Genomic DNA, 25,644 nt, shown 5'->3' with positions numbered 1-25,644 from the left:
ATGTTGTCAAGTGAAATTCAGACTTGGTACTTACTAGTATTGTCTTCACTGCCTCCAGTGTCACTAGCTACTTCACCAGGCAGGCTCTGAGCCAATTCCAGTTTCTCAGGAATATGCAAGTATTTAACAGTGGAGATGTGCGCAACAGAGGAAAGAGAGGAGGCTGAGGAAACAGAGGAACCAGAGGAGCCAGTGTCTTCCTGACTTGCTTCCATAATTGGGCTGTAAATAAGAAGATTATCAGCCACCCAACCTTCCAGCTGTTGTAGTGCCTGCATACCAATCCCTTAGCTACAGAAATATACCAGACATCCCCAAACCCCTCTAGTAAATACTGAATTCACAAGACTCTTCTCATCCTGAAATAGAGACTTACTAGAGAGACTGAAAAACCAAACCATTGCTATATTAACAAGACAGTAAGAAATCCTGAAATATAACTGGAATTGGTTATTCTCTCTAATCATTTTGGTTTAAACTTTTGCTCAACTTTAATTATTTTAGACACACAGCATGAAGTTAAGCATTGCAGCAAAGCTGTGACTCTTGGCTGAACATTCAATTCTATTTTCAAGATATTACACCAATAAAAAAAAAAATGAAACCCCAAACCTTAGACTGAGCTGGAAAAATGATAAGTATACCCAGCTCTATTAAGAATATTCATTATACAGTATCTAATCTTGGGAAAGAGACTCCCAATAACCAAAGACTCAAATCAGGAAAAAAGGATTAAGGCATTTTGCTCTTGATGGAAATGTGATCTACAGAGAATTACCTTAATTTCTTAATGCAAAGAGTTTCATTGTAGATACCCTCACAAATAGGAATTTGCTGGCTCAGAGATGTGCTCTTAGATTCTGGACACTCTTCCTTCAAGGTACACTCAGGATTGGTAGGAGGCTGGATTCTCTGAGCCACTACACCATGGAAGGGAGTTGATGCCAAGTGAGCTGCCCTAACAAAGTCACAGGTATCTTCTGGACTGGGGCAAAGGGTTTTGTTCTTGTAGGAGCCAGTCAAAATTGCATCTTCAACTAAGGGTTCAATTCCATGGAGCTCATCCTGAAACAAAAAGAAAACAGAACAAATTAGCCAACAGCTATCACCTAGCCCCTAGATTGGGGAGGGGGGTGTCCTTGAACAGTTTCTATTAAAAAGAATGTCAGTTACATATAAAATGTCTTTGATGTTATCTACTTTGCCTTACTCTCCAGCGCAAAACCCACAAAAAAGTAACATGACTTGTTATTCATACTTCGCTTCCTTCCAAGAAACTTCTACATGACTGACAAAGATGTACCTGCTATTTGTGATTATTAATAGTTTAGATTTGATCATCATTCGTTTTTCTGCCAGTTTACAGAATACTAGAGTTATGAACTAACTGTCCAATCAACCACAGACCTCATTTGGAATAAGCTGTATGATAATCAGGCAGCAGAAGAGACTAAAAACCCAAATACATTACAGTACTGTGTTAAACTACTGGAAAAAATAGAGGGAAAGCAGTATTTTTATTAGGAACAGTAAAAGTTTCAAAATGGTATTAAGTCAATATTCAGTTGTAAACTTTTGAAAGAACCATGTTTTGTTCAGTTACAAATTTTTTAGCAAACAGCTCTTTATGTAGATGATTCTTGTGTTAGTAACCCTTCCCCCCCACCACTGACTTTGATCCTTATCTGCTTTGTTTTAACTGGCCAATCCTCAGGTGCTTACCGTTTTGCCTTTGTTTTACCCTTAGATTTTTTTCATAACCTCTGCTCCTTGCTTCCTGCCCCCCTCCCCCTTCTTCCCCTTTCTCCCCTATTTATTTGGGTCTGCCCATCTTAAACTCAAAACTCTGGTCATCTGAAGAAGTGGACTGTGCCCACAAAAGCTCATGATACCATCTACACGTTTTGTTAGTCTATAAAGTGCTACCAGACCAGTTTTTGTTTGAGGTTCTACTGTACATGCAAGTTTCATCTTTCTCCAATGCACTCTGTCCCTTTTCTCACTCTTGTTACTACCCCCATAATCAGTCCAGTCATCTGATCCTCCCCCCTTTTTCCTGCACAATCAAGATTTGTACTTCTCTTTCCTTTTGATTCTTCTCATTTTGGATTAAAGGCATCTTTGAATTAAAGGCATCTCTAGCTTCATGTGCTCTTCCTATAGCTTGCTGTTAGTTTCAGTTGGGTAAATGACTTCTGCCTATCTAGAATTATATAATTTTCTTACTGTTCTGAGTTATTCTATAACAATATTGCTGAGAACTGTTTAAAGCTTACTATCTTTCACCTCAGAAGTGGATGAAACGACTAGTAAAATGATCACTCAAATTTATTTCCATCTGAAGCTGTGTATGCTGCTCTGTAACTCAATTATAAAAAGTTAAAAATCAAAAAGTATGTCTAACATTAAAACCCTTCCCAATTCAAGACAGCCTTTAAAGCCACTAATGAATTCCAAAGTCCTAAAGATTTCCTCACAATATTCATTCTCCTTCAATTCCCTAAATTTCCCCTTGAGATCCTCAAGTTTCTTTAGACTTCCAGAACTGTCCATTCCCAGTTCTTCTATCTTGATAGCCAAGCTTTCATAATTAGACTTGTATCAAGAAGACTTAGTCTTCCATTTTGGACATGCTCTGGTGCAGTGGCTCCTAAGTTTTTAGTAAAAATGCATCACATGCATTTTTAATCTTTTGAGGGTCCCTATTAATCCTACCCTTCCCCCCGCCCCCATCATGCTTTGCCTTTCTTCCCAATCTTTCAGCCCCCTTCTCCCTCCACAACTTCCTTACATCTGATCTCCCAACCCTACCCCTTTTCTGCAGGCCCTAGCTGCCCCCAAACCACCATCCCTACCTTGGTATGGTCTGCTTGCTAACTCCAGCTGCTTCATCTGTATTGTTGCTGCTTCCCAGATCTTGCTTCCCACTCTGCTACCTAGGGGAAGTGAGATAAGGACCCAGACAGCAGCAGCATGAAGCAAATGGTAATGGGCAAGGCGGAGAGACTGCTGATTCCTCACTGGCTCTGGCTGCTTCCCTATGCACCACTTGGATCCTCCCGCTCACGTCAGGTAAGCCTACTGCTCAGGGTAAGCAGAACAGAAGGGGACATGCACAGCCCATTATGTGGAAAACACTGCACTGAAGGCCAGTCTTTGATCCTTTCCAGTAGCTTTCTGGTGGGCTATATGTACAATCATGTTTACCCATCTACTCTGACTCCCATACTTCTTCAGAGATAGGTCTCTACTTACACACAGCAAAAAACTCAACTTCTCATCTCACTGAAACTCTGCCCTCCCTCCTTTCTGCATCATTAGAGACAAATCCAGTTTCTTTCCTTGAGATGTTGGTTCTCATCAAATCTTACCTTATTCTCCAACACTGTCAATCCCCCCCATCCTCCCCAGAATGCCCCCCATCTCATTCACTCTTTAGCCAAGCCATGGTTCACATCATGATTGTATCATCTCATATGAACTACTGTAGTCTTATCTACACAATTTTCACTAATTTTCACTTTTCCATCTATCCAGCTTTCAATCTTAATCATATCTCTGGCCATCTTAATCGTCTCTACCTAGCTAATTCCTTCATGTGCTTATTATCTCCTACTTTTGCTTAAGATTCTGCCCCCTACCTTGTTGTCTCTCATTACCCACTTCCTACCTTGTCTCTTGCTTTTTCACGGTTTCCCTTCTTGCCCTTTCACCTTAATGCCTTTTCCTGTGTTTCTACTCGGTTATCCTTCTCATGCATCAATTGTCTTCACTTTATGTATTATTTTCTTGACATCAACTTCCATTTCTGTGCTGTGTCCTTCTCCCCACTCTTGCCCATCTCAATCCCTACTTTAATATCAGAACTTATTACTTGGTTGCTATACAAGTTATTTTTGTTCACTTGAATCCTCTTTTCCTTTTGTCTACATCCTGTGCTCGTCCAAGTAGACTGTAAACTCTGAACAGAACAAGGTCTGTTCAAGTCATATAACGGTCATTTCATTATGATACACTTATGTTACTTTGGAGTTTTTTTTAAAAGCACTCCTTCCCTCCAAAAAAGCTGCACTTATCTGTTTGTTTAGCTTTTTGTCATGCAAGGTGGCCAAACAAACAAGTCTTCCACTGTGATCTGAAGGTTACTCCAAAGGCTTGCAAACCAGAGAGAGGCATCAGGGATCCCTTTCTGAAAGTATGGAACTGTGTTTTCATCAAGGACTCGTTAGTTCAAACCCCTTCTATCACACCATCACCAAATTTGGCAAAAGCTCATTCAACACTGTCTCCTTTCCTCCAAAAGCTGATAGAAGTTTTGCTCCTTACGCAGACTTCTGGTGGTATATTCTCCTTGGTGGTGAGACTAGCTGAAGATTTACGAACAGCAAGGGGACGACGGACACTTTTCGGTGGGTGGCCTGCAGGATGACTAAACGAAAGTGACACATAGCATTAAATATTTACACAAATAATCATTGCTCAATAGAGACTTAATTCATACAACACTTCAAAACCATTTTGCCTCTTTTTAGATCAAAACTATAAACCAATACAATAAACTACTTACCAAGAATGGAAATAATCTTGTTTAAGTACTATATGGGGGTTAGGGTGCACCATAAGAAGGAAAGAGAATTATGTGAAATCAATAAAGGAAAGATTTAGGATGAATTGTGGGGATTTTTTCCTGACCATGAGGTCTCAGACTGTAGAGTCTCCAGAGAGCAGTGAAGTCTATGAGAGAAAAAATTAGCCAATGCATAAAGAGGAATACTGTCATGAATAATCATACTGGAAGAGGGAGTCGTATGGGAGTAGTCAAGGCAACTTATTTAGCATCTTTCACCCTCCAGCATGTATGTGTTTTAGTAATTGACTTCTATCACCTGATAGTCTGGTTTTCTGCATCAGATGATTCATCAAAAATGGAGAAAGTCTTAATAGGATCCAGTGAAAGAGGAAGAGCAGCATCTGAAAGAAAACGGAATCTGGCTAAAACAGACAGATACTTCTGCAAGCACACAATAGTGCTTCAGATCCATCTAAGACAACTCTAGGTGTCCGTTCTAGCGGAAAGTATTTGGACTCATGCTTAGAAGTCCCCATTTAAAAACATAAGAGTGATAATACATTAAGACTGTTTATTTAACATACCAACAGCTAATTGAGCAAAAGCATGAGGCAGTGTGCAGCCTGGATTTTATTTTTTTAAAGCTTGTACCTTTTTTCTTAAGTGTGGTCTCAAATTTCTGCTCGTCTTGGTCATCTAAAAACACACTGTCTCTCCGGAATTCAGAGCACACAGCTAGAGACTGGGTCATTTCTGTCAATACAAGAATCAATAAAGAATTGTAATCTCATGTCTGACCATCTCAAACTCATGTCCCGTTGGCCATCTACGACTGGAGCATTTTCACATTCTAGCCTGTGAATCCTGGCGACCTTAGGGGTAGGGAACATATCTGTACATGTCCCTCAAGCCCCAGCCCTTTCCACCACCACCCTTTTCCCCCAGCGATGTTGCCTTGCAGGTGCCTGGTGGGCAGCAGCAGCAGCCGCCAAGTCCTCCCACACTTCCTGCAGCAGCAGGAGCTGTAGGGAAACTGATGCATATTCAGTGTACAAACTCAGGCCATTCCCCATGGCCCCAACCACCATGGGGAGTGCCAGACAGCCCAATCACTGCTGCTACTCTACACCAGGCTCCCCCAGATAATGCCCAAAACAAGGTGCAACATGGGAGTGGCAGGAAGGAACAGAGCTTAGGGGACAGGAACCAACCCCCACCCCTACAATCAGATTGTGAAAATGCTCCATCTGTAGATGGCCTGCAGGCAGTGAGTTGGAGACCCCTGATCAGTAAGATTATTCATTGCTGGAAAGTGCATAGGCTAATGAAGAGGAGTTCATGAGGCACTCTCATCAACAGCAGTCCAACTGTAGAATATATTAGCTCCTGCAGAAGGCACTCTCAACTGGTATCAGTCTCAACAAATATGAAACTCTAGAACTGTACCTCAAGAGAAGAAGAAAGGACCCTCAGCTATTATATTTGATAGTCTCTTTAAATAAGAACATAAGACTGGACATACTGGATCAGACCAAAGGCCCATCTAGCCCAGTAGCCAGTCTTTCAAAAGTGGCCAAAGCCAGGTGCCCGAGAGAACAAACAGAAGGGGTAATTATCAAGAGATTCGTCCCCCGTCATCCATACTTCTTGCAAACAGAGGCTAGGAACACTATTTCTGCCCATCCTGGTTAATAACCATTGATGGACCTATCCTCTATCAATCTATCTAATGGTTTTTTGAACTCTGATATGATCTTGGACTTTACAACGTTCTCTGCCAAGGAATCCCACAGGTTGATTGTTGTATTTTTTTCAAACTTCCTTTTGTTTTATACCATAATCACATCTCCTATTCAATACAACACTGAGCATACGAAACCCCTGAAGAAGACCAAAGCCAATTAGCATGTTCTTTTCACTATTCTAATCCAAAATTTTGCTATTTATTTGAATGATTACTTCCATTCCCTCAAAACGGAATCAACGCAAACAGAACTTGCCTTTGGAGCATGGCTGGTCATGCTGCTGAGCATTTTCTGCTAACTGGGACTCACTGTGAACAAAACATAGGCAAGTTTAATACATGCATGCAGCCCCCAACTAGACTTAGTAGGCCAGGAAGCTGAACTCAGGTATGCCAGATAAACACACACTAACTTCATTACTCTCCTCAGACAAATTATTAAAATCCTCTGAAAACAGATACCTAGATCTCTGAACAGAATCAGGTATTAACTTGACATCCAACAGTTTTTGTTTAAAAAGGGGTGGAGGGGGACTAAAAACAGGTGTCCCAGAAAGTGACCTATTTTTTTTTTTAAATAAGAAGCAAACAACTACAGTGAGGCAGAGTCCCCCCACATCTTGTTCCCAAAGCTAATCACTACCTTTGCAATCCTGTCAGTTTCTTCGCAAGAGATTCTGTAGTAAGTACTTCTGCCCCAGACAAAGTAATTCCTCCTTGTGCTTTAAGAGACTCTGAAGCTCCCACCAAAACAGATTCCGTTCTTGCAGGCTCTCTCTCCTCTGATGGCTGTCACCATGAAAGGGGGAGCAGGTGGCAGAAGGGAGAGAAACAGCACTCAGTAAGCTAATCACAAGCCATGATACCAACTTCCAAAACCACATGAGATGGCACTCTGTACTTAAAGTCACTGATTTTTAATTTTAAAATCAGAAAACATAATATTTAAAACAATTTAAATCATGTTCCCTGTTCACACTATTTTTCCTAAAGAAAGGTTCATTCTCATTGGTGGTATAAAAATGGCATGCCAATTCTATTATTTACAATTGAATACATTTTTTACACTACCTTTGATATTTAAATCTACGAAGAAAGACTCAGATTTGTATTCATTGTAATTAAAATAAATCTAAAAAATACACTCTATCCTCTTTCAGTTGTTAGGGAAGTGGCTTTATAGAGTTATTCCAAAAATTTAAGAATCCCTTCACAGTAAGAGGGAGGAAACTGTACTTGCCAGATAACAGAGAAGTCACCGTTCCATTAGAACTTTCATCTGCCTTCATGCAGGTAGGACACTAGCACAAATGAACAGGGAAGAAGTTACCTGCTCATATAGTCTCTGCTGCTGATCATCATCTTCTTTCTCCTTTAGCTTCTTCTCCAGCTCTTCAATCCTCCTCTGCATTGCTGCTGTCCGCTGTGCTATGGCCTGAAACTCTTCTAAAGAAGAAATACCTAATTAAAATTTGATGTATTCCTTATGAATAACTTATAGCCAAGCCCAAACTCTGCACACCCCCAGTAACAGATCCTCCTGCAAAGAAAAAAAAAAAAGTTACCCTCCACAGGAAGTAGTGGGATATCATAATCATGAGGGTTAGCCAGCAGCCTGGGGGACTAAGGGGTTAACTATACCTAACCCTGGTAGAGTTGGCCAATAGGAAGGTACATAGGAATTCCAAACCAGGACAAAGGAATTTTGGGGTTTCCCTCCTTTGTCTCTGGGGGTATGTCTACACTACCCCGCTAGTTCGAACTAGCGGGGTAATGTAGGCATACCGCACTTGCAAATGAAGCCCGGGATTTGAATTTCCCGGGCTTCATTTGCAGAAGCCGGCCGGCGCCATTTTTAAATGCCGGCTTGTTCGAACCCCGAACAAGCCATTCTGAACTATCTAGCCCGTGCCGCGCGGCTACACGCGGCACGGGCTAGATAGTTCAGAATGGCTTGTTCGGGGTTCGAACAAGCCGGCATTTAAAAATGGCGCCGGCCGGCTTCTGCAAATGAAGCCCGGGAAAGTCAAATCCCGGGCTTCATTTGCAAGTGCGGTATGCCTACATTACCCCGCTAGTTCGAACTAGCGGGGTAGTGTAGACATACCCTGGGGCAGTTTTCTTTCCAGCTACTGAGGGAGTCAGACAGAATGTCTCCCTCCAAGAACAGATTCTTCACTCTTCTGTAAGTAGGGTAAAGTTTAGATAAATCCATTCAGTTTTATGGTTTGGGAAAAGGGATCTGATTGATGTCTGTGCATTTAAAATGGGTTTTGCTCTCTTTTGCAACTAAGTTTGGGCCCATGGTGGAATTCCCCACGAGGATATTACTTTGTGACTTTACCATCTAGTCATTATGCTTGCAACAGGAATATTGCGGTGGTGATAAAAGTTCTCTTCTTTTTATTCACCTGGTATTGGTTAATTTGTGTGTCCTGGTATGTGCTTTAGGGGTGAGATTTCCCAAGTGATCTCTCCCCTGATTTTCTTATTACTTGGGTAGTGGCAGCAGAGTTTTTATCCCCAAAAAACTTTGGGAAGCTTTTACCAAAGCCTGGAAAGATAAGGTTTTGGTGGTACTTTTGCAGGCCCCCACTTCTGCATTTATCATGCCAGAGTGGGGATGAAGCCTTGACAGAGGGGTATTTATTTAGGCTATTAACAGAACAAAAGACAATCAGGTAAGATAAAAAGGCCCATTTGCCAAACAGATACAGTCTAATACCTGCTGTTCCTGGATAAACCCTAGTAGTGGATGCAGACAGCATGTCTTCCTTTCTAGGAATAGCTTGAGCAAGCTATTATCTACAATGGTTCATTTGTTAACACTGAAGAGCCAGTGAACCTTTTTTCCCTTCCCACTGTAGACCTCCATATGAGTCTTCTCCGCAGGTTTGTCTCTTCTCAGGACTTGGTTGCTGGTTTCTATGCTTAGCATTAACAGGTGCTAAGCAATAGTCCTACCTTCCCCAAGGCTGCCATACCTAATGCAAACTGCATCTGAAGAAGCGTCTGGTCATTGATACATACCTTCCCTTCTCTTTTTTGCTTTCTTTCTATAGATTTCCGCTCGGATCTCCTCCAACGAGAACTCCTCTACTCCGGCATAAACTCTCTCTTTACAATACATTGGCACCTCTTTCTTCTCTTGAGTATCCTGTTGATGGTTTTGCACTCGTTGTAGTGGATCTTCTTCCTTCCCAGGCTTCCAAGCACTTAAAACACGATTTATGCTTGGCTCAATTTTGCAGGGAGTACTAAGAACAAAAAATAATTAACATTCAGCACATAGTCCCCAATACAGGCTCTGTACAATACAGGCTCCTAGTGAAAACAGGAAAGGCGAGAGGAAGAAATGGAATGGCAGAAAAAATAAACGCAGACACTTAGGGGTAAGCGGTAATTGATGAAATAAGCACCAATACACCCCGTCAAATAGCATCTATATGCTATATAACACTTGTTCTTGAGTGGGAGTTTTTGCCTTTCAACCCAGAGACCCTGATAGGCATTTGCCACCTGCAGCTTTTTTGTCACCAGTCTCCCTACCACATGCCCCATTGTTATCTAAGCAAGAAAAAGTAAACAAGAATAATCCTGAGGACAACTGTTCCAACTGTCACCATTTACAGTCAATGCAGATCTGTGAACAACTGAATTTGTCAAATCGTTTAACTCTTTGCAAGATGTTTACTGAAATTCTAGGAAAGAGAGTTCTGTGAAAAAGATCCTAATGCAGAATTAAACCTTCAATTTTCACATTAAGAAAATACCAACAGATAACCCTGAGGCCAACATGAAGATTTAAGAATTAAAGATAAAGGCCTCACAATTTGATTAGGCAATTTGTTAAAATTCAGGAATTTTCTATTCAAAGTAGTCATATTGTTTTTCACTCCATAAACACTGTTCTAGTTGGACTCTTTCAAACATAGTTTGGGGACAGACCAATGCTCATAGCATGGGCAGAACAAGACTGGCCAAACCACTTACGAAGCGAATTTAGCTCCCACTACAAGCTTTCAAGAGACAGAAACTCACATAACTTGCTGCTGTGCAGACTCTTCCACATATGGAGTAAAACTGGGCAGCGTACAGGGCACCTCTATGCCAGAGTTCATATTACTGCGAGGACGCTGAGGGAGCAAAAACTTAATGTCAGAAGCTTAAAGAATGGCCCTTAGACACCCCACAGCCTAATTTGTTGTAATTCTCTGCCCAGACTTTTTCCTGCTGAGTTCTTTGGGTTCTAACCACTTTCACTCTGATAATACATCTATTCTCTCATCTGCCCTGACCAAGTCATTCTGGTACTGTAGTGATGGAGGCCATAAGGACCTAACTAGACAAATTTTTGACTTAATTTCAGCTGCTATCGGCAAACATCTGAAACTAATCTGCTTCTTTTCAGAGAGGAGCAGACTGAAGCATAACTCCCTCTCCCTGCACCTTTCCCTGACTGTCTGCAAGCCTCCTTACATTGCTAGAGTACTGTCTCAATTTAACTTTTCAATACCTTTTTGATGCTTTTAGTTTAGCACCTCTAAGTCTCAGTTCTCCAAACCTCAGACCTATGAAACCTTACTAATCGTCTGTCTTCCTTTCATGCCTATAAGGCGGCACAACCACATTCTTAAGCAGAGTCATGGGTTGTGCTATACTAAGCCTATTTCGCTACAGCTAATTAATCTTCTGCTTTACTGTCCTCTCATTCACTGGACTAACCAAAAGTGTGCGCGCGCACACACACACGCACGCATGGCCAGCTTCTCTCTCTCCATTCTACCCTAGCCTAACTCCATAAAAGGGTATAACAACAAGAAGAAATCTGGTAGCACTTTAAAGACTAAAAATGTATTAGGTTGTTTGAACATAAGCTTTCATGAGCTACAATTCTCATCCTCAGATGCTGAAGAGGGGAAAAAAAAGAAAAAAAAATACAGAGACAGAAGCATGAAATCAGTGCTCATTAAAACAGAATGGATGTGGCTCATCAACAATGGTGAAAAGGCAAGAGTACCTGAATGGAAAGTTACCCTTTGTAATTCAAGAACCATTCCATGTGTTTATTTAGACTAGGAGTGGGGAAACTTTTTTGGGTCAGGTGCTGCTGACCCACAGAAAAAAAAATTGGGAGCCACACCCAAATGAAAAGCAAAAATACAAAAACAAAAACAAAACAAAAAAAACCCAACTCGCACTGCCGTGGCCCCTGAATGAGGGGAAAGACACTCGTCACGTTCCCCTCTCACGCCAGAGCCTAATGGGGTCCAGGTTAGGAGATTTAGTGTGCTCTAGCCCTAAGGTGGAGTAGCTCGGGGCTGGAGTATCAGTCTGAGTTTCCCTGAGCCTTGGGGGCTGAATCAAGGCAAGCTGGGGGTTGGACGTAGCCCCTGGGCCTTATGTTTCCCCACTCAATTTAGACCTCAGTTCATGGTGTCAAATTTGCATATGAATGCCAGCTCAGCAGTTTCTCTCTGCAGTCTGTTTTTGAAGTTTTTCTGCCTGAAAATGGCAACTTGAAAGTCCAAAACTGTGTGCCCAGGGAGTATAAGCACTCCCCCACTGGCTTTGGGATGTTGCCATTCATAATGCAGGCGTGTCCGATTCAGCCGCTGCTGGCTGAATCTGGACGCCAGTTCCAACTTACATACAAATTCAACTTAAGAACAAAACCTACGGTCCCTATCTTGTACGCAACCCGGGGACTGCCTGTATTTTACTAGTCAAGTAGTTGACAGAATTTCCTCCTTTGAAATGTACATCAAGTAGTCGATGGAATGTGGAAGTGCTTAAGAGTCCCAGTTGGGGCTCTTGTACATTTCAAAGGAGGAATGCGGAACTCTGCAAATAGCCCGGGGCCAGCGGGAAGTCCCACTGATTCCGGACTGCACATGGCGTGCCAGCTTTGAAAGATACAAGAGTCCCCAGCAGGGGCTCTTGTGCATTTCAAAGTGGCAGAGCAGCATGGAGCCTGGAGTCAGCGGGGGACTCAGAGTTCCCTGCTGACCCTGGGCTCTATGACACGCTGCCGATTTGAAATGCCACGTGGAGCTGGGATCAGCTAGAGACTCCCCAGCTAATCCCTGGCTCCATGCGCGGCAATGGCACACAGCTGATCTCGGGCTCAGCTGTGCAGCGTTGCCCCTCTGAAGTACCCCTTCTTCCCCCGCTTTGCTGCCTCTATCTGATAAAGGAAGCAAGGTGGGAGGGAAATGTCAACTGACTATCCAATAAGCATTTGCTTATCAGTTTATTGACCAGTCCTTAATATCCCTACTTCATACAGCATATATAGACCTTATTTCAAAAGAATACTGGGAAAAGCACTTACTCTTACATCCTCCCTCCTTTTTTAGGGAACCAGCCTTGCCACACCTTACCCTGCCTGAGTTCCAAGGTCCTGCCTTCAATTCATTCTCCTTGGCTCTTCCTGTTGGGGGTGCTGCCCATGGCTGTGGTGTAAGAATAGGAAGCTCAGCTCCAGAAACTGAAGCTTTGTTTTCATCAAAAACAGCAAAATTTGGACCATTTGACACCTGTTGAGATGTTGAATTCTGGGAACTTCGGCCTCTGTTTGGGGCTAGGAGAAAAGGAGATAAGTTGTACATGCATAATGTTAGGAACACAACTACAATGTCAGCTATTTTTTACTTTACAAGATTACTATTTTTCTATAAGCATGAGAATTTACCAGATGAATTTACCTTTAAGAGCATCTCCTACTCGACTGATTGGGGCTCTCACGTTTTTCTTTCCCTTGCCTTTCAGTTCTGCCAGTGAGCTCCTTTGGGGTTCAGCGGTAATAGGAAGATCTAACTCCTCCTCTTCCTCCTCATCTTGCTCAAGTCCCAGCAGAGTCTGTCGAGAGACACGTGCCTGAAACTGCCTGAAGAAATAAATCTGTGTGAATTTCGTTATGCGGGTTGCCTAGTCAGAGCTATACAAAACAAATCCAATTCACATCTCTCCAGGAGCAAAAGTTTTACCTGTGATGGGACTGTAGTTTGTCCTGGGGCTCAGCCCTGCGCTGAAGTCCTTCCTGGAATATTAAGTCTGCTTTCTTATAACTACCTCTTGCCTCAAGTGCCTCTGCCCATGTGATGTAGAATAACGCCAAAGATGTGCCAATTTCCTGGCTGTGTAGATAACTATAGAGATCCAACGGTTCACTACAGTAGTTTCCCTGAAACAGCCCAGAAGTTTCAGTGATTTACTGCACCAAGTTAAAACACAAAATAAAGACTGGGGGGGTAAATTGCTAACTTTTAATACACCTGCAAGGCTTCAACTGTTTTCAATTCAAGTCCCAAAGGAGTAAATCCCTGGGTAGACATAACTTTGCATTTAAGAGAAATACCAACGTTCACAAAGTGAGGAAAGCAATTCCTAGAAGATTCAAATAGTGCGCTATTGAACAACACTGCTTTTTTTTATCTAGGACTTCATGCATGCATTTGATGGTTGATCGAACTGTTAACTTAATTCTAGCCCGTAAACTTACATATGGGTATTTTCGCTCTTTATAGTAAAGACAAAACTAAGAATTCTATAAGCTGCCAGACTAATGGACCTGGAAGCAAAAATCCCGTAAATTCTCAGAACAAGCACACGTTACCCTGTCAACAACCTGACATTCTGGGAATGGAGAGAGAGAAGCAAAAAGAGAGACTCTCTCTGAACATCAAGAAGGGAATTCAGGATATAGAGAATTCAGATGGTATCAAACTCCGTTTGGTACCAACTAAGATGCACATTAGTTTTGATGTAGAATTGAACATTAATCCTATAGCATTACTTTAAAATCACTCCTGTAGAGACCTGGATTCAGACTGGTGACCTATAAGCCACCATTACTAACTTCAACCCAACCAGACAAATGCACCTTGTAAAACCAGAGGCACATATACACAGCAGGGCTAAACTCGAATTAAGCTACATTAGTTGTCTAACTTAAGTCAAAATAACTTATTCTGGTGCTGTCTACATAGCAGTTATTTCAATATAGAACACTTCTCCCCTCCTCCCCCCGACTTCCCTTACTCCTTGTACAATGAGGGGTACAGGAGTCAAAATAAGCATTCCTCCAGTTCGACATTATGTCGAAATAACTGCTTGTGTATAGATGCAGACTGTTATTCTGGAATATCAGTTATTCCAAAATAACGCTGCTGTGAAGACATAGCCCAGCAGAACAAAGTTAATTAACACTTATTTTGCTAAAATTATTTCAGGTCTTATTTGATATTTGGGTTAGATAAGTTATACTAAAATTAGAACTCTTCCACCTGCCTCAAAAGGAAGCAAAAAACTTTTCATTGGTCTGATCTTCACTAGAAGGAAAGCAGAGTTAGTATTATCGTAACATCTAGGAGATCTAATTATGGACCAAAGTCCCACTATGTTCGGTACTGTAATTACAGATCAAAAAATAATCCATGCCATGAAGAATTTACAATTTTACTAAGTTTATTTTTTTAACTGTTACAATAGTTTTGGAATTAGCTCCTTTTCATGATAAAGCAAGTGAGTGACAGCCACTCACAGTGCAGGATTCCCATTTCATCTTAACTATAGCTGTTGGGCAGCTTCATGATTACTAATTTTCCTATTTGAAGGGACTATTGAAATCATCACTGAGGGACAAGAAAAAGGATATGAACTTTATGAAGTGTATATGCATGCTAGTAGCTAGAAGATATGTTATGGGTTTTCCCAAGTTAAGGATCTTGCCTAAAAAAAATACTTAAATTCTCTCCTGTGTCATTCCTGTAGAGGGAAGAAGGTACTAGACTGAAGGAATCTAGTTCTGGGAAGCAACAAACGTTACAAAGGATGTGCTGCCTTTTAGCTAAATACTGGACACATACAGTGGAAAATGAGTCAAATAGAGAGGCCTGTGGACTGCTGTTGCATATAATGCACCTATGCAGTTTTAAAAAAATACCTTTTTGAAAGGTTTTTGCCTGCTATCATTACAAGTAACATTTAAGAGGACTAGGAAAAGATGGAAAATGGAAAAACTTCTTTCCATTATTCTGCATATTCAGTTCACTGTTAGTGTCTTCTGTTTGAGAGAGCCTTCCTGGAAGTAACAGGAGAGAGAAGGAAAAACATACATGTATAAAAATCACATTGAGACTTAGAGGCAGATATAGTGACCTGACATTTCATTTACCACTGATTTTTCTAACTGACTACATTTCAAGTCATCTGCATTCCTTTAAGCTTCTTCTGCTCCCTTCGGGCCGACCAGTCAATCACAGTCAAGTAGGTGGATCAAGAAAGTTGAGGTTTGATCTCAGCTCAGTCCCACATCTCCAGCTTTTGTTCTCAAGTAGCAGATTGTGTTTTAATACAGCACCAGCTGAACTCAAAGTCTCACTCTGCCTTAACCACAGGCTGCATGCTGCCATAGCCAAAGGTTGATTTGCTGGATGCTCTCTCAGCAGGGGTTGTCTTTATTTTCAAACAAACAGTCTGCACAGGATAAACTTAAAAAACAACAAATAGTCTGGTAGCATTGATGACGAAGTGGGCTAAGCCCACAAAAGCTCATACCCTATCTACGTGTTTTGTTAGTCTTCAAAGTGCTACCAGACTATGTATTGTTTTTAAGTTTACCCTGTACAGACTAACTCGGCTACCCCCTGAAGCTTTTATTTTGAAAGGTGTTTACAGGACAGTGAGAGGGGGAGCCTATAGAGGAAGGATGGGCTCCACCTAAACCAGGGTGGAACCAGACTGCTGGCACTAAACATTAAAAAGGCCATAGAGCAGTTTTTAAGCTAAGAGATGGAGGAAAGCCGATTGGTGCGGAGATACACGTAAAATCGGATGGAGACTTCTTAGAGGAGAATCCATCGATAGAGATTCTCTAAGCTGTAGTCAGAAAGAGAGGAGGGGAGAGGACAAACCATGGGCCAGAACAGACAAACAATCACATATAAAGGAATCCAATGCATCAGGGAAGGACAGACAAATAAGCAGTGGCAAATTTTTAAAGTGCTTCTACACAAATGCTAGGAGTCTGACTAATAAGATAGGTGAACTAGAGTACCTCATATTAAAGGAAGAGATTGATATAATAGGCATCACTGAAACCTGGTGGAACTAGGAAAATCTATGGGACACAATCATACCGGAATATAAAATATTTCGAAAGGATAGAGTAGGCTGGGTGGGTGGCAGAGTGGCACTGTATGTGAAAGATAATGTAGAATCAAATGAAATAAAAATATTAAATGAATCAACATGTTCAATAGAATCGCTATGGATAGTAATCCCATGCTCCAATAATAAGAAATTAGCAGTAGGGATATATTACCGACCACCTGACTAGGACAGCGATACTGACATTGAAATGCTGAAGGAGATTAGAGAGACTACCAAAATAAAGAACTCTATAATAATGGGGGATTTTAATTATCCCAATATTGACTGGATACATGTCACCTCAGGAAGAGAAGCAGAGATAAAATTTCTCAATGGCTTAAAGGACTGCTTCTTGGAGCAGCTAGTACAGGAACCCACAAGGGGAGAGGCAATTCTCGATTTAGTCCTGAGTGGAGCGTAGGATCAGGTCCAGGAGATAACCGTTACAGGATCACTTGGGAATAGTGACCATAATATAATAACATTTAACATTCCTGTGGTAGGTAGAACACCTCAGCAGTCCAGCACTCTGGCATTTAATTTCAAAAAGGGGAATTACACAAAAATGAGAAGGTTAGTTAAACAGAAATTAAAAGGCACAGTAACTAGAGCCAATGCCTGAAAGCTGCATGGAAACTTTTTAAAGACACCATAATAGAGGCCCAACTTAAATGTATACCCCAAATTAAAAAACATAGCAAGAGACCTAAAAAAGAGTCACCGTGGCTTAACCACCATGTAAAAGAAGCAGCGAGGGACAAAAAGGCATCTTTTAAGAAGTGGAAGTCCAATCCTAGTGAGATAAATAGAAAGGAACATAAACACTGTCAAATCAAGTGTAAAAATCTAATAAGAAAAGCAAAAAAAGATTGAGGAACGGCTAGCCAAAAACCTCAAAAAGAAATAACAAAATGTTTTTTTAAGTACATTAGAAGCAGGAAGCCTGCTAAAAAACCTGTGGGTCCCCTAGACGATCAAGATATAAAAGGAGCAATCAAGGACGATAAAGCCATTGTGGAGAAACTAAATGATTTCTTTGCTTCAGTCTTCATGGCTGAGGACATTAGGGAGATTCCCAAATCTGCACTGTCCTTTGTGGGTGATGAATCTGAGGAACTGTCCCGGATTGAAGTGTCTTTAGAGGAGGTTTTGGAACAAATAGAAAAACTTAATGTTAATAAATCTCTGGGACTGGATGACATTCATCCAAGGGTTCTAAAAGAACTCAAATGGGAAATTGCTGAACTATTATCTGTGGTTTGTAACCTATCCTTTAAATCTGCTTCTGTACCTAATGACTAGAAGGTAGCCAACATGACACCAATATTTAAAAAGGGCACTAGAGGCGATCCTGGCAATTACAGGCCAGTAAGTCTAACTTCAGTACCGGGCAAATTAGTTGAAACAATAGTAAAGAATAAAATTATGAGGCATGTAGAAGAACATACTTTGTTGGACAAAAGTCAACATGGATTCTGTAAAGGGAAATCATGTCTTACTAATCTATTAGAGTTCTTTGAAGGGGTTAAACATGCAGACAAGGGAGATCCAGTAGATATAGTATACTTAGATTTTCAGAAAGCTTTTGACAAGGTCCCTCACCAAAGGCTCTTGTGTAAATTACATTGCCATGGGATAAGAGGGAAGGTCCTTTCTTGGATTGAGAACTGGTTAAAAGACAGGAAACAAAGGATAGGAATAAATGGTAAATTTTCAGAATGGAGAGGGGTAACTAGTGGTGTCCCCCAGGGGTCAGTCCTGGGACCAATCCTTTTCGACTTATTCATAAATGATCTGAAGAAAGGGGTAAACAGTGAGGTGGTAAAGTTTGCGGATGATACCAAACTGTTTAGGATAGTAAAGACAGAAGCAGACTATGAGGAACTCCAAAAAGATCTCACGATACTGAGTGACTGGGCAACAAAATGGCAAATGAAATTTAATGTGGATAAGTGTAAAGTAATGCACATCCGGAAAAATAACCCCACCTATACGTAGTTAATTTGGCTATGACAAATCAGGAAAGAGATCTTGGAGTTATCGTGGATAGTTCTCTGAAAACTCCCACACAGTGTGCAGTGGCGGTCAAAAAGGCAAATAGGATGCTAGGAATTATTACGAAAGGGATAGAAAATAAGACAGAATATCTTACTGTCCCTGTATAAAACTATCGTATGCCCACATCTTGAATACTGTGTACAGATGTGGTCTCCTCACCTCAAAAAAGATATTTTGGCCTTGGAAAGGGTTCAGAAAAGAGCAACTAAAGTGATTACGGGTTTGGAACAGGTCCCATATGAAGAGAGGTTAAAGCGACTGGGACCTTTCAGTTTAGAAAAGGAGACTGAGGGGGGATATGATAGAGGTATATAAAATCGTGAGTGGTGTGGAGAGGGCAGACAAAGAAAAGTTATTTATTAGTTCCCATAATAGAAGGACTAGAGGACACCAAATGAAATTAATGGTTAGCAGGTTTAGAACCAATAAAAGAAAGTTCTTCTTCACACAGCATGTAGTCAACCCGTGGAACTCCTTGCCAGAGGAGGCTGTGAAGGCTAGGACTATAACAGAGTTTAAAGAGAAGCTAGATAATTTCATGGAGGTTACATCCATAAAAGGCCATTAGCCAGGGGATAGAAGTGGTGTCCCTGGCCTCTGTTTGTCAGAGGCTGGAAAAGAATGACAGGAGACAAATCGCTGATTATTGTCTTCAGTTCACCCTCTCTGGGGCACCTGGTGCTAGCCACTGTCGCCAGAAAGGCTACTGGGCTAGATTGACCTTTGGTCTGACCCAGTACGGCCGTTCTTATGTTCTAGTGCTAATCTCAGACTTTGCCTTCCGGAAGAAAATCCAGTAAGTTCCTGAGGCATTTAGCAAGAAGAGCATGGACTGGATAGTGGTTAAGTGGATAGCTATGTGCATGTTTGTACTGTGGTGAGCTATCTGTGGGACCAGTATTTTTATCAGCATCTCTCAGCAAAATAAGCTATATTGACAAACCCCACATTTGCCTCCCTTCTGCTTCCACCCCTGCCCTCCCTGGTTCCAAGTGATCCCTGGTTTCTTTCCATTCTCAGCTGTCACCTCACCTAATCATCTTCTTCCTCTTCCCTAGAAACCTGGCTCCATTTCTCACTCCCTACAATCCATCTTCCCTTCACTGACCCTACTCTCCATCCAACCATCCTCTACCCCTCCCATTCAAAGCTTCAGCAGAGCTGATTTTCCCATGGAATTGATCTGGGCTTCTTTATGATCTGGTACATACTGAGATCTCTTTCCTGCAATGAGGTGAGTAAGCATGATGTACTCTGAACCTCCCCCAGTGTGACAAACCAGGAATCCTTCCCTTCTCCTTTCATGGAGCCCCAAAAGAGAACAGCACTGGGTCTCTAGTCATCATGCAACTGTGTCAGTTGTTTATATTTCTTTGGCTTTACACATCACCAGCAGGAAGAAGGGCCATTGCAATGACCATGCAGAAGGAATAAGAGGCTAGATAGCCAGGCCTCAGCTTAGCTCCTTTAGGCACTAGAAGATACATTAATTTTATTGACAACTTGATCATGTTAGAAGTGCTTTCTCTTCCTGCTCCATTACCTTCCCATTACTGCTCTCCTTCCCCCATGCTATTGGCTCCTCTCTCCCACTTATCCCTTAGTTTTTGCTACTCCTCTCCACCCCCACCTTCTCTTTGGCTGCCTCTAATTTTTATCTTAACAGCTGTTGCCTCCAACCCTGCCCTTTCATCCTTTTGCTGCTGTTTCCTCCCCGTCTGTTGTCCCCATCATTAGTTCTCCTCCTCCTGCTGCTACCACCCCTGCCCACCTCATCCCTCTTGACAACCCTGTGATCTTGTTCAAGAAGACTGCTGGTGCTTGGGGGGGTAAATTGGATCTGATGAGAAAGAGCTGGTCCAGTTGCTGTGGCAAGTGGTGAATCTGGCTAACAAGAATGTACTCCTTTGAATACAGCTCTCAGCCTCAAGAGGAAAGGCAAGGTTATTTTCACAGATTGCCACTGTGCGATCAGCAGGGAGTTCGGAGGCAGGGGGATGAGGATTATAACAAATCTGCTAAGCAGCCATCAAGGGGAGTTGGGGCTGGTGCCTGTAAGCACTGAGGAGAAAGCCACAGCCCAGACCAAACTACACTAACCCCTGTGGTGCAACCATCCACATAGGCTTTTTCCCTTATGCCTCCAACCCGGGAGGCAGCCATCCCACATGCTAGGAGGTGCTGAATGGGGAAATGCAAAGCCCCGCTTCCAACAAGCATTCAGGGGTTTTTCCTCTTTGGCCCGGGATCTTGCTCTGCACCCCCACACCTCCACCTGACCACAATACTCTGCCCCAGTCTAAAGACGCCTCCCAGAGCCAGCATTCCCTTCTCCGCTCCAGCACTCTGACTCAGCTTGGAGTCCTTTCCTGCACCTAAATTCCCTTCCAGAGCTTCCACCTCTTACCCCCTTTCTACTCCCAAATTCCTTGATCCCAACCCAATGAAAGTGAGTGAGGATGGGGGAGAGCAAGTGATGGAGAGGGGAGGAGTGGAGTGGGGCCTCAGGGAAGAGTGGGGCTAGGCCTGGATTGCCCTGACATTTAGAAAGTGTTCTTGGGCATAAGAAGGGTGGAGACCACTATTCTAAGGAAAGATATGTCTATTTCAAAGACTATTTCTAATGAAATCCAGCTACAATTTCCAACCAGGCTGAGTGATACCAGAAGACTTTGGAAGATTCCAACAGCACAGTGGTCTTTGAATGATAGATTGGTACATAACACCTATATTGTGAAAAGCTCCCATGTGCCAGATGGGAAGCGAAGAGGGCTAATCCTAAATTTGCACTCGTAGCAGAGTCATAGAATGAACTGTGCAAACAAAAGCAGTTCACGCATTTTCTGAAGCTTTTGGATGTCACTGAATGTACCAAAGAAAATATCTAAAAAGATACTTACAAACTTGAGCCAGAGACTGAGGTAGCGAGGATCTTTGTAGTATCTCTTCTGCTCATTCAGTGTTTTTACAGCTCTCTCCAGCACTGCTGAGAGGTTGCTCTCTTTTCCACCTTGAGGGAATGTCTGCTCTGTCCATTTTATGTACCTGTAGATAATATAAAAATAGAGGCATCTAAAAATAGAGGCATCTTAATTTCTGTATATTATGGAGGCAAAAGAAAAATTAAGTTTATAGTAATGAGAAGAGACAGACCATAGATTATTATAACAAAAACATTTCTCTTTGTACACTTTCCCCCTTATCAATTGGCTCTCTGCTAACAAAACAAAAGCATTTTATTTCACTTCTTGGAAATTCTACAGTTTCACCTGGGAGCATTACAAGTTATACCACTATCAAAATGAATATAGCGTACCTGTCCCAAACATCTAATGGATCATCTCCAGAGTAAAAGCGGATTTCAGATTCAAATTCCCTAGAAAAGATATAACATGATACAGCAACTCAATAACAACAGATTAGTTAACTACAGTTAACATGGCAGAAAACAAGATCTTGACCCCAATTCATGTTATTGTGAATAGTTTTTCATAGACCAACTAATTTATTTCTCCTACAATAGGACTCAATCCTGCTCCCAAAGGTATCAAGGAAATCAAATTATACTCTTAACCAAACTTGGACACAGTTTTCTAGTCCTTTGACATTTAACACCAAGAAGGCATTGGAACAGCATCTAAGTGCTTTTTTTCCCTAAAATTACTATCTGAAGAGTCACACAGTTCCACCAAAGAGAATTCTTATACCTTGCTGTGGAACATTACTGTACTAGGGAGGGGAAGATAACGAACTGACAGGTAGCCCATTTTGGTTGATTATTATAACAGACTTTTTTTTCCCTGACAAAATGCCCTCCCTCACTAGATATTAGGAGTTGCATCTTCCCCGTTCAGTGGTTTCACTTGGAAGATTACCAGAGGAAAACGGGTGAGGACAGACATGCTTCCTGTAATGTTCCTCTTTAGAAGAGGGTTCAGACAATTCTCCTTACAGCCTGCAGTTTAAAAGTTTTTCTACTGAACTGTGAAAGGAACTCCCACTTTCACCACCTCTTCATTTATACAGTGCATAAAAGGCAAATTGCCTGATAGCTTTAGTGTGATGCAACCATGCACAGCAGCATTAGTAAAGATTCAGATGTAGACGTTCTTTTGCTACTAGGGATGTTAAATTGTGTTTAATTGACTAGTCAATAAGGGGAGGAAAACTGCACAGCCGCAGCCGGCTTAGCTCCGAGCACTAGGAGCTAACCCCACTGCGGCTGCCTTTTAAACCCCACTGCGGCTGCCTTTTAAACCCCACTGCGACTGCCTTTTAAACCCCACTGCGACTGCCTTTTAAGAGCCTCTAGGTTTTTAATACATTTAAAGAGCAGAGGTGTGGTGTCTGGGATGGGATGTGAGCCAGGAATCACACCCAGTCCCCTGCTACGCCTCTGCCTCCCTTGACTCTCCACGGAGATGGTGCTGGGTAGAGCCGGCTCCCCACCAGCACTGGCTCCTGCTCCCCCCACTAGCTGCTTCTGATAGGAGGCAGCAAGAGGGGGGAGCGTCTAGTCAAGTCACTACTCGACTATCTGATAAGCTTATATTTATTGGATAGTCAACTAGTCGTTTACATCCCTATCTGCTACTTCTACTCTTCTTATAGCTAGGGACTAGTGGTGGAAAGCCAATGGAAAGTACAGAAATACTGATGATGAAAATAGGTCAGTATTTTGCTTACTGTTTTTGCTGCTGAATAACTGTGTGGCTGGAAGTTTCCTGCTGAGCCAAGACTTCCTGGAGGGTAGACATGATTCTCCCCTGTCTCAGGGGCTGCACATTCTCTTTACTCAGCTCCCATTCGTTCCACTCCTGTGACATGGTGACCTCTCCTGAAACAGCACACACGAAAGTAAACAATAGAGAAAGGGTGGTCCAGGGCTTAGGGTGCTAGCCTGGGACTTACATGACAGACCCAATTCTCTGGTCTATCCCAGACTTCCCACAACCTCAAGCAAGTCATTTACTTCTCTGTGCCTTATTTCCCCATGGATAAAATGGATAACAGCACTCTTCAGTGTTGCATGTATCATGAGGATAACTGCATTAAAGATGGTTAGGCACTAACATGCTACAATGACAAGGGGTGGACCAGACAGATATAAGAGTCCATGGTATTCTATTAAAACTGCATCTTGAGAAGAGTGAGCATAAGAAAGAAGCCCTGGCTGGGATATAAACTAAAGGAACAACCAACCTTAAGCGCCAGCTGAAATAGCACAGCCACAGTGGTTCTTCCACAGACTTGGCAGAATACTGTTTTATCGTTTTGACAGAGAATAGAGATGCATATTTTAAGCATTTTTCCTATAGACTAGCTCACATGTGTATTAAATGAGGGCTTAAGCATTTCGTTTGATTTTTAGTCATTTAGCTTTACACGGGTGCAAGACACGATGAGGGGAGGTCCGAGTGACCCCGAGCACTGAATGGCAGCAGGCATGGTGGGGCAAAAGGGCAAAGCTGTATAGCCGCTAAAACTCGCTCTGCACACCCCCGACTCCGAAGCGGCCAGGCGGTGCTTTTCTTGCTTCGCCTGCCCCAGGAGCCAGTGAGTGTCGATAGAAATAGGCTGCTGGGGAAGGCGAACTCCACCTTTGCGGGCTTTTACCAACAAAGAGCTCTAACGCCACCAAGCCTACAGCAGTGAGCAGCGGCCCCGGGGCGCGCCACAGACACTCACTGAAGGGGGAATCCGAGGCTCCGAGGCGGCTGGGAGACGCCCGAAGGCCCAGCGCTTCCCGACGGCCTCGGGACACCGCGCTGGCCGACCCCGCAGCCCTTCCGCACTTCCCGGGAGCAGCCTTCGGCAACTGCCGCGCCCGGCCAGGGCATCCGCCGCGGCAGCCGCGCTCGCTCACCTAGCGCGGCAGCCGCGGGACACGGGCACTGCTCGGCTTCTCCGCGGCTAAGTCCCAACAGCAACCAGCCGGCTCGTGCGCTCAGTTCCACAGTTTAAACTTCAACCGCCACCAACCTCGGTTCCATTGGCCAGTCCCTAGTACTACGGACTTATCTGATTGGTCCTGCTGCGAGCCGGAAGTTTTGTTGCAGGATGATGCATGATGGGAGCTGTAGTTTCCTCTGGGTCTTGGCAGCCGGCCAAGTGTGGATTCCCATTCCCAATCCTAGCCCTGTGCAGTGAGAATGTTCCAGTGCCATAGTATCCAACCAGTTCTGAAGCAGAGCACACTATGGCTTAGCACACTAGATTGGCATGATTTTCCGGAAATGCTTTTAATGGAAAAGTTTCCTACTTTAAAGTAGGAATAAGAGATCCTCCGGAATAGGGCTTTATTCCGGAGGATCGGGCCAGTCTAGACGCTTTTTTCTGGCTTTTCCCCAAACCGGAAAAAAGCAGCAGACATCTTTATTTAAATCCCGCTGGGGATATTTAAATCCCCCGCGGATTTCCCTATTCCGAAGTTTAAAATTAGCATGCCCCTTTCGAAAAAGGGGCCAGTGTAGACGTAGCCAGGATGTTATCTAGCAGTTAATTTACTAGTCAAGTAGTTGATGGAATTTCCATCGACTACTCGACTAGTCAATAGGCACTTCCACATTCTTCCTTTGAAATATATATCTTGTACATTTCAAAGGAGGAATGCAGAACTCCACGTGCAGCCCGGGGCCAGCAGTATGTCCTGCTGACTCTGGGCTGCACGTGGTGTGCCATCTATGAAATGTACAAGAGTCCCCAGCGAGTTCCACAGAAATGCCACAGGGAGCAACTCTGGGTTCTGCACGGCGCTGCTGCTTTGAAACACTGAGGTGGCGTTTCAAAGAAGCAGCACCGCACAGCTGAACGGAGGATCAGCTGTGCAGCGCTGCTCCTTTCAACACCGCCTCGGCATTTCAAAGCAGTAGTGCCGCACAGCTGATCCCGGGCTCAGCTGTGTGTCACTGCAGCTTTGAAGTTCCCCATCTTCCCTGCCCCTTTGCTGCCTCTATCTGATAGAGGCTTCAAGGGGGGTGGAATCGACTAGTCAACTGACTATCCAATAAGTATTTTTTCTATCGGATAGTCGACTAGTCCTTAACTTCTTTAATTTATACGTACTGCTAGGCCCAGCTAGGCACATAGGGCTCAGGTCCCGAGAGTCACTGGTCAT

The 25,644-nt window shown here is 42.9% G+C and overlaps 1 protein-coding gene across 2 annotated transcripts in view; it reads right to left on the bottom strand.

Moving 5' to 3' along the window:
• The window catches only part of BUB1B (BUB1 mitotic checkpoint serine/threonine kinase B), a 45,850-nt gene extending 21,300 nt beyond the window's left edge, over window positions 1-24,550 (bottom strand). Inside the window, exons 1-17 of one of the 2 annotated variants that reach the window (XM_075927082.1) lie at window positions 24,394-24,550; window positions 23,214-23,364; window positions 21,844-21,903; window positions 21,428-21,572; window positions 13,304-13,500; window positions 13,022-13,203; window positions 12,698-12,897; window positions 10,356-10,450; window positions 9,345-9,571; window positions 7,645-7,760; window positions 6,958-7,103; window positions 6,571-6,623; window positions 5,222-5,323; window positions 4,887-4,971; window positions 4,327-4,429; window positions 779-1,065; window positions 35-222 (exon numbers count right to left, since the gene is read on the bottom strand). In XM_075927082.1, coding sequence (XP_075783197.1) covers window positions 35-222; window positions 779-1,065; window positions 4,327-4,429; window positions 4,887-4,971; window positions 5,222-5,323; window positions 6,571-6,623; window positions 6,958-7,103; window positions 7,645-7,760; window positions 9,345-9,571; window positions 10,356-10,450; window positions 12,698-12,897; window positions 13,022-13,203; window positions 13,304-13,500; window positions 21,428-21,572; window positions 21,844-21,903; window positions 23,214-23,353 — 2,326 coding nt within the window. In that variant the 5' untranslated portion in view covers window positions 23,354-23,364; window positions 24,394-24,550. Of the gene's footprint in view, window positions 1-34; window positions 223-778; window positions 1,066-4,326; window positions 4,430-4,886; window positions 4,972-5,221; window positions 5,324-6,570; window positions 6,624-6,957; window positions 7,104-7,644; window positions 7,761-9,344; window positions 9,572-10,355; window positions 10,451-12,697; window positions 12,898-13,021; window positions 13,204-13,303; window positions 13,501-21,427; window positions 21,573-21,843; window positions 21,904-23,213; window positions 23,365-24,215; window positions 24,348-24,393 lie in introns of those variants that run through there. The other variant, XM_006128647.4, reaches the window with a different exon arrangement.
• Between the last annotated feature and the right edge of the window lie 1,094 nt (window positions 24,551-25,644).

The sequence above is a fragment of the Pelodiscus sinensis genome, chromosome 4, assembly GCF_049634645.1.
Source record: "Pelodiscus sinensis isolate JC-2024 chromosome 4, ASM4963464v1, whole genome shotgun sequence".
NCBI lineage: Eukaryota > Metazoa > Chordata > Testudines > Trionychidae > Pelodiscus > Pelodiscus sinensis.
Note: the sequence above shows the minus strand (reverse complement) of the source record. Positions and strands in the feature narration are given on the sequence as shown.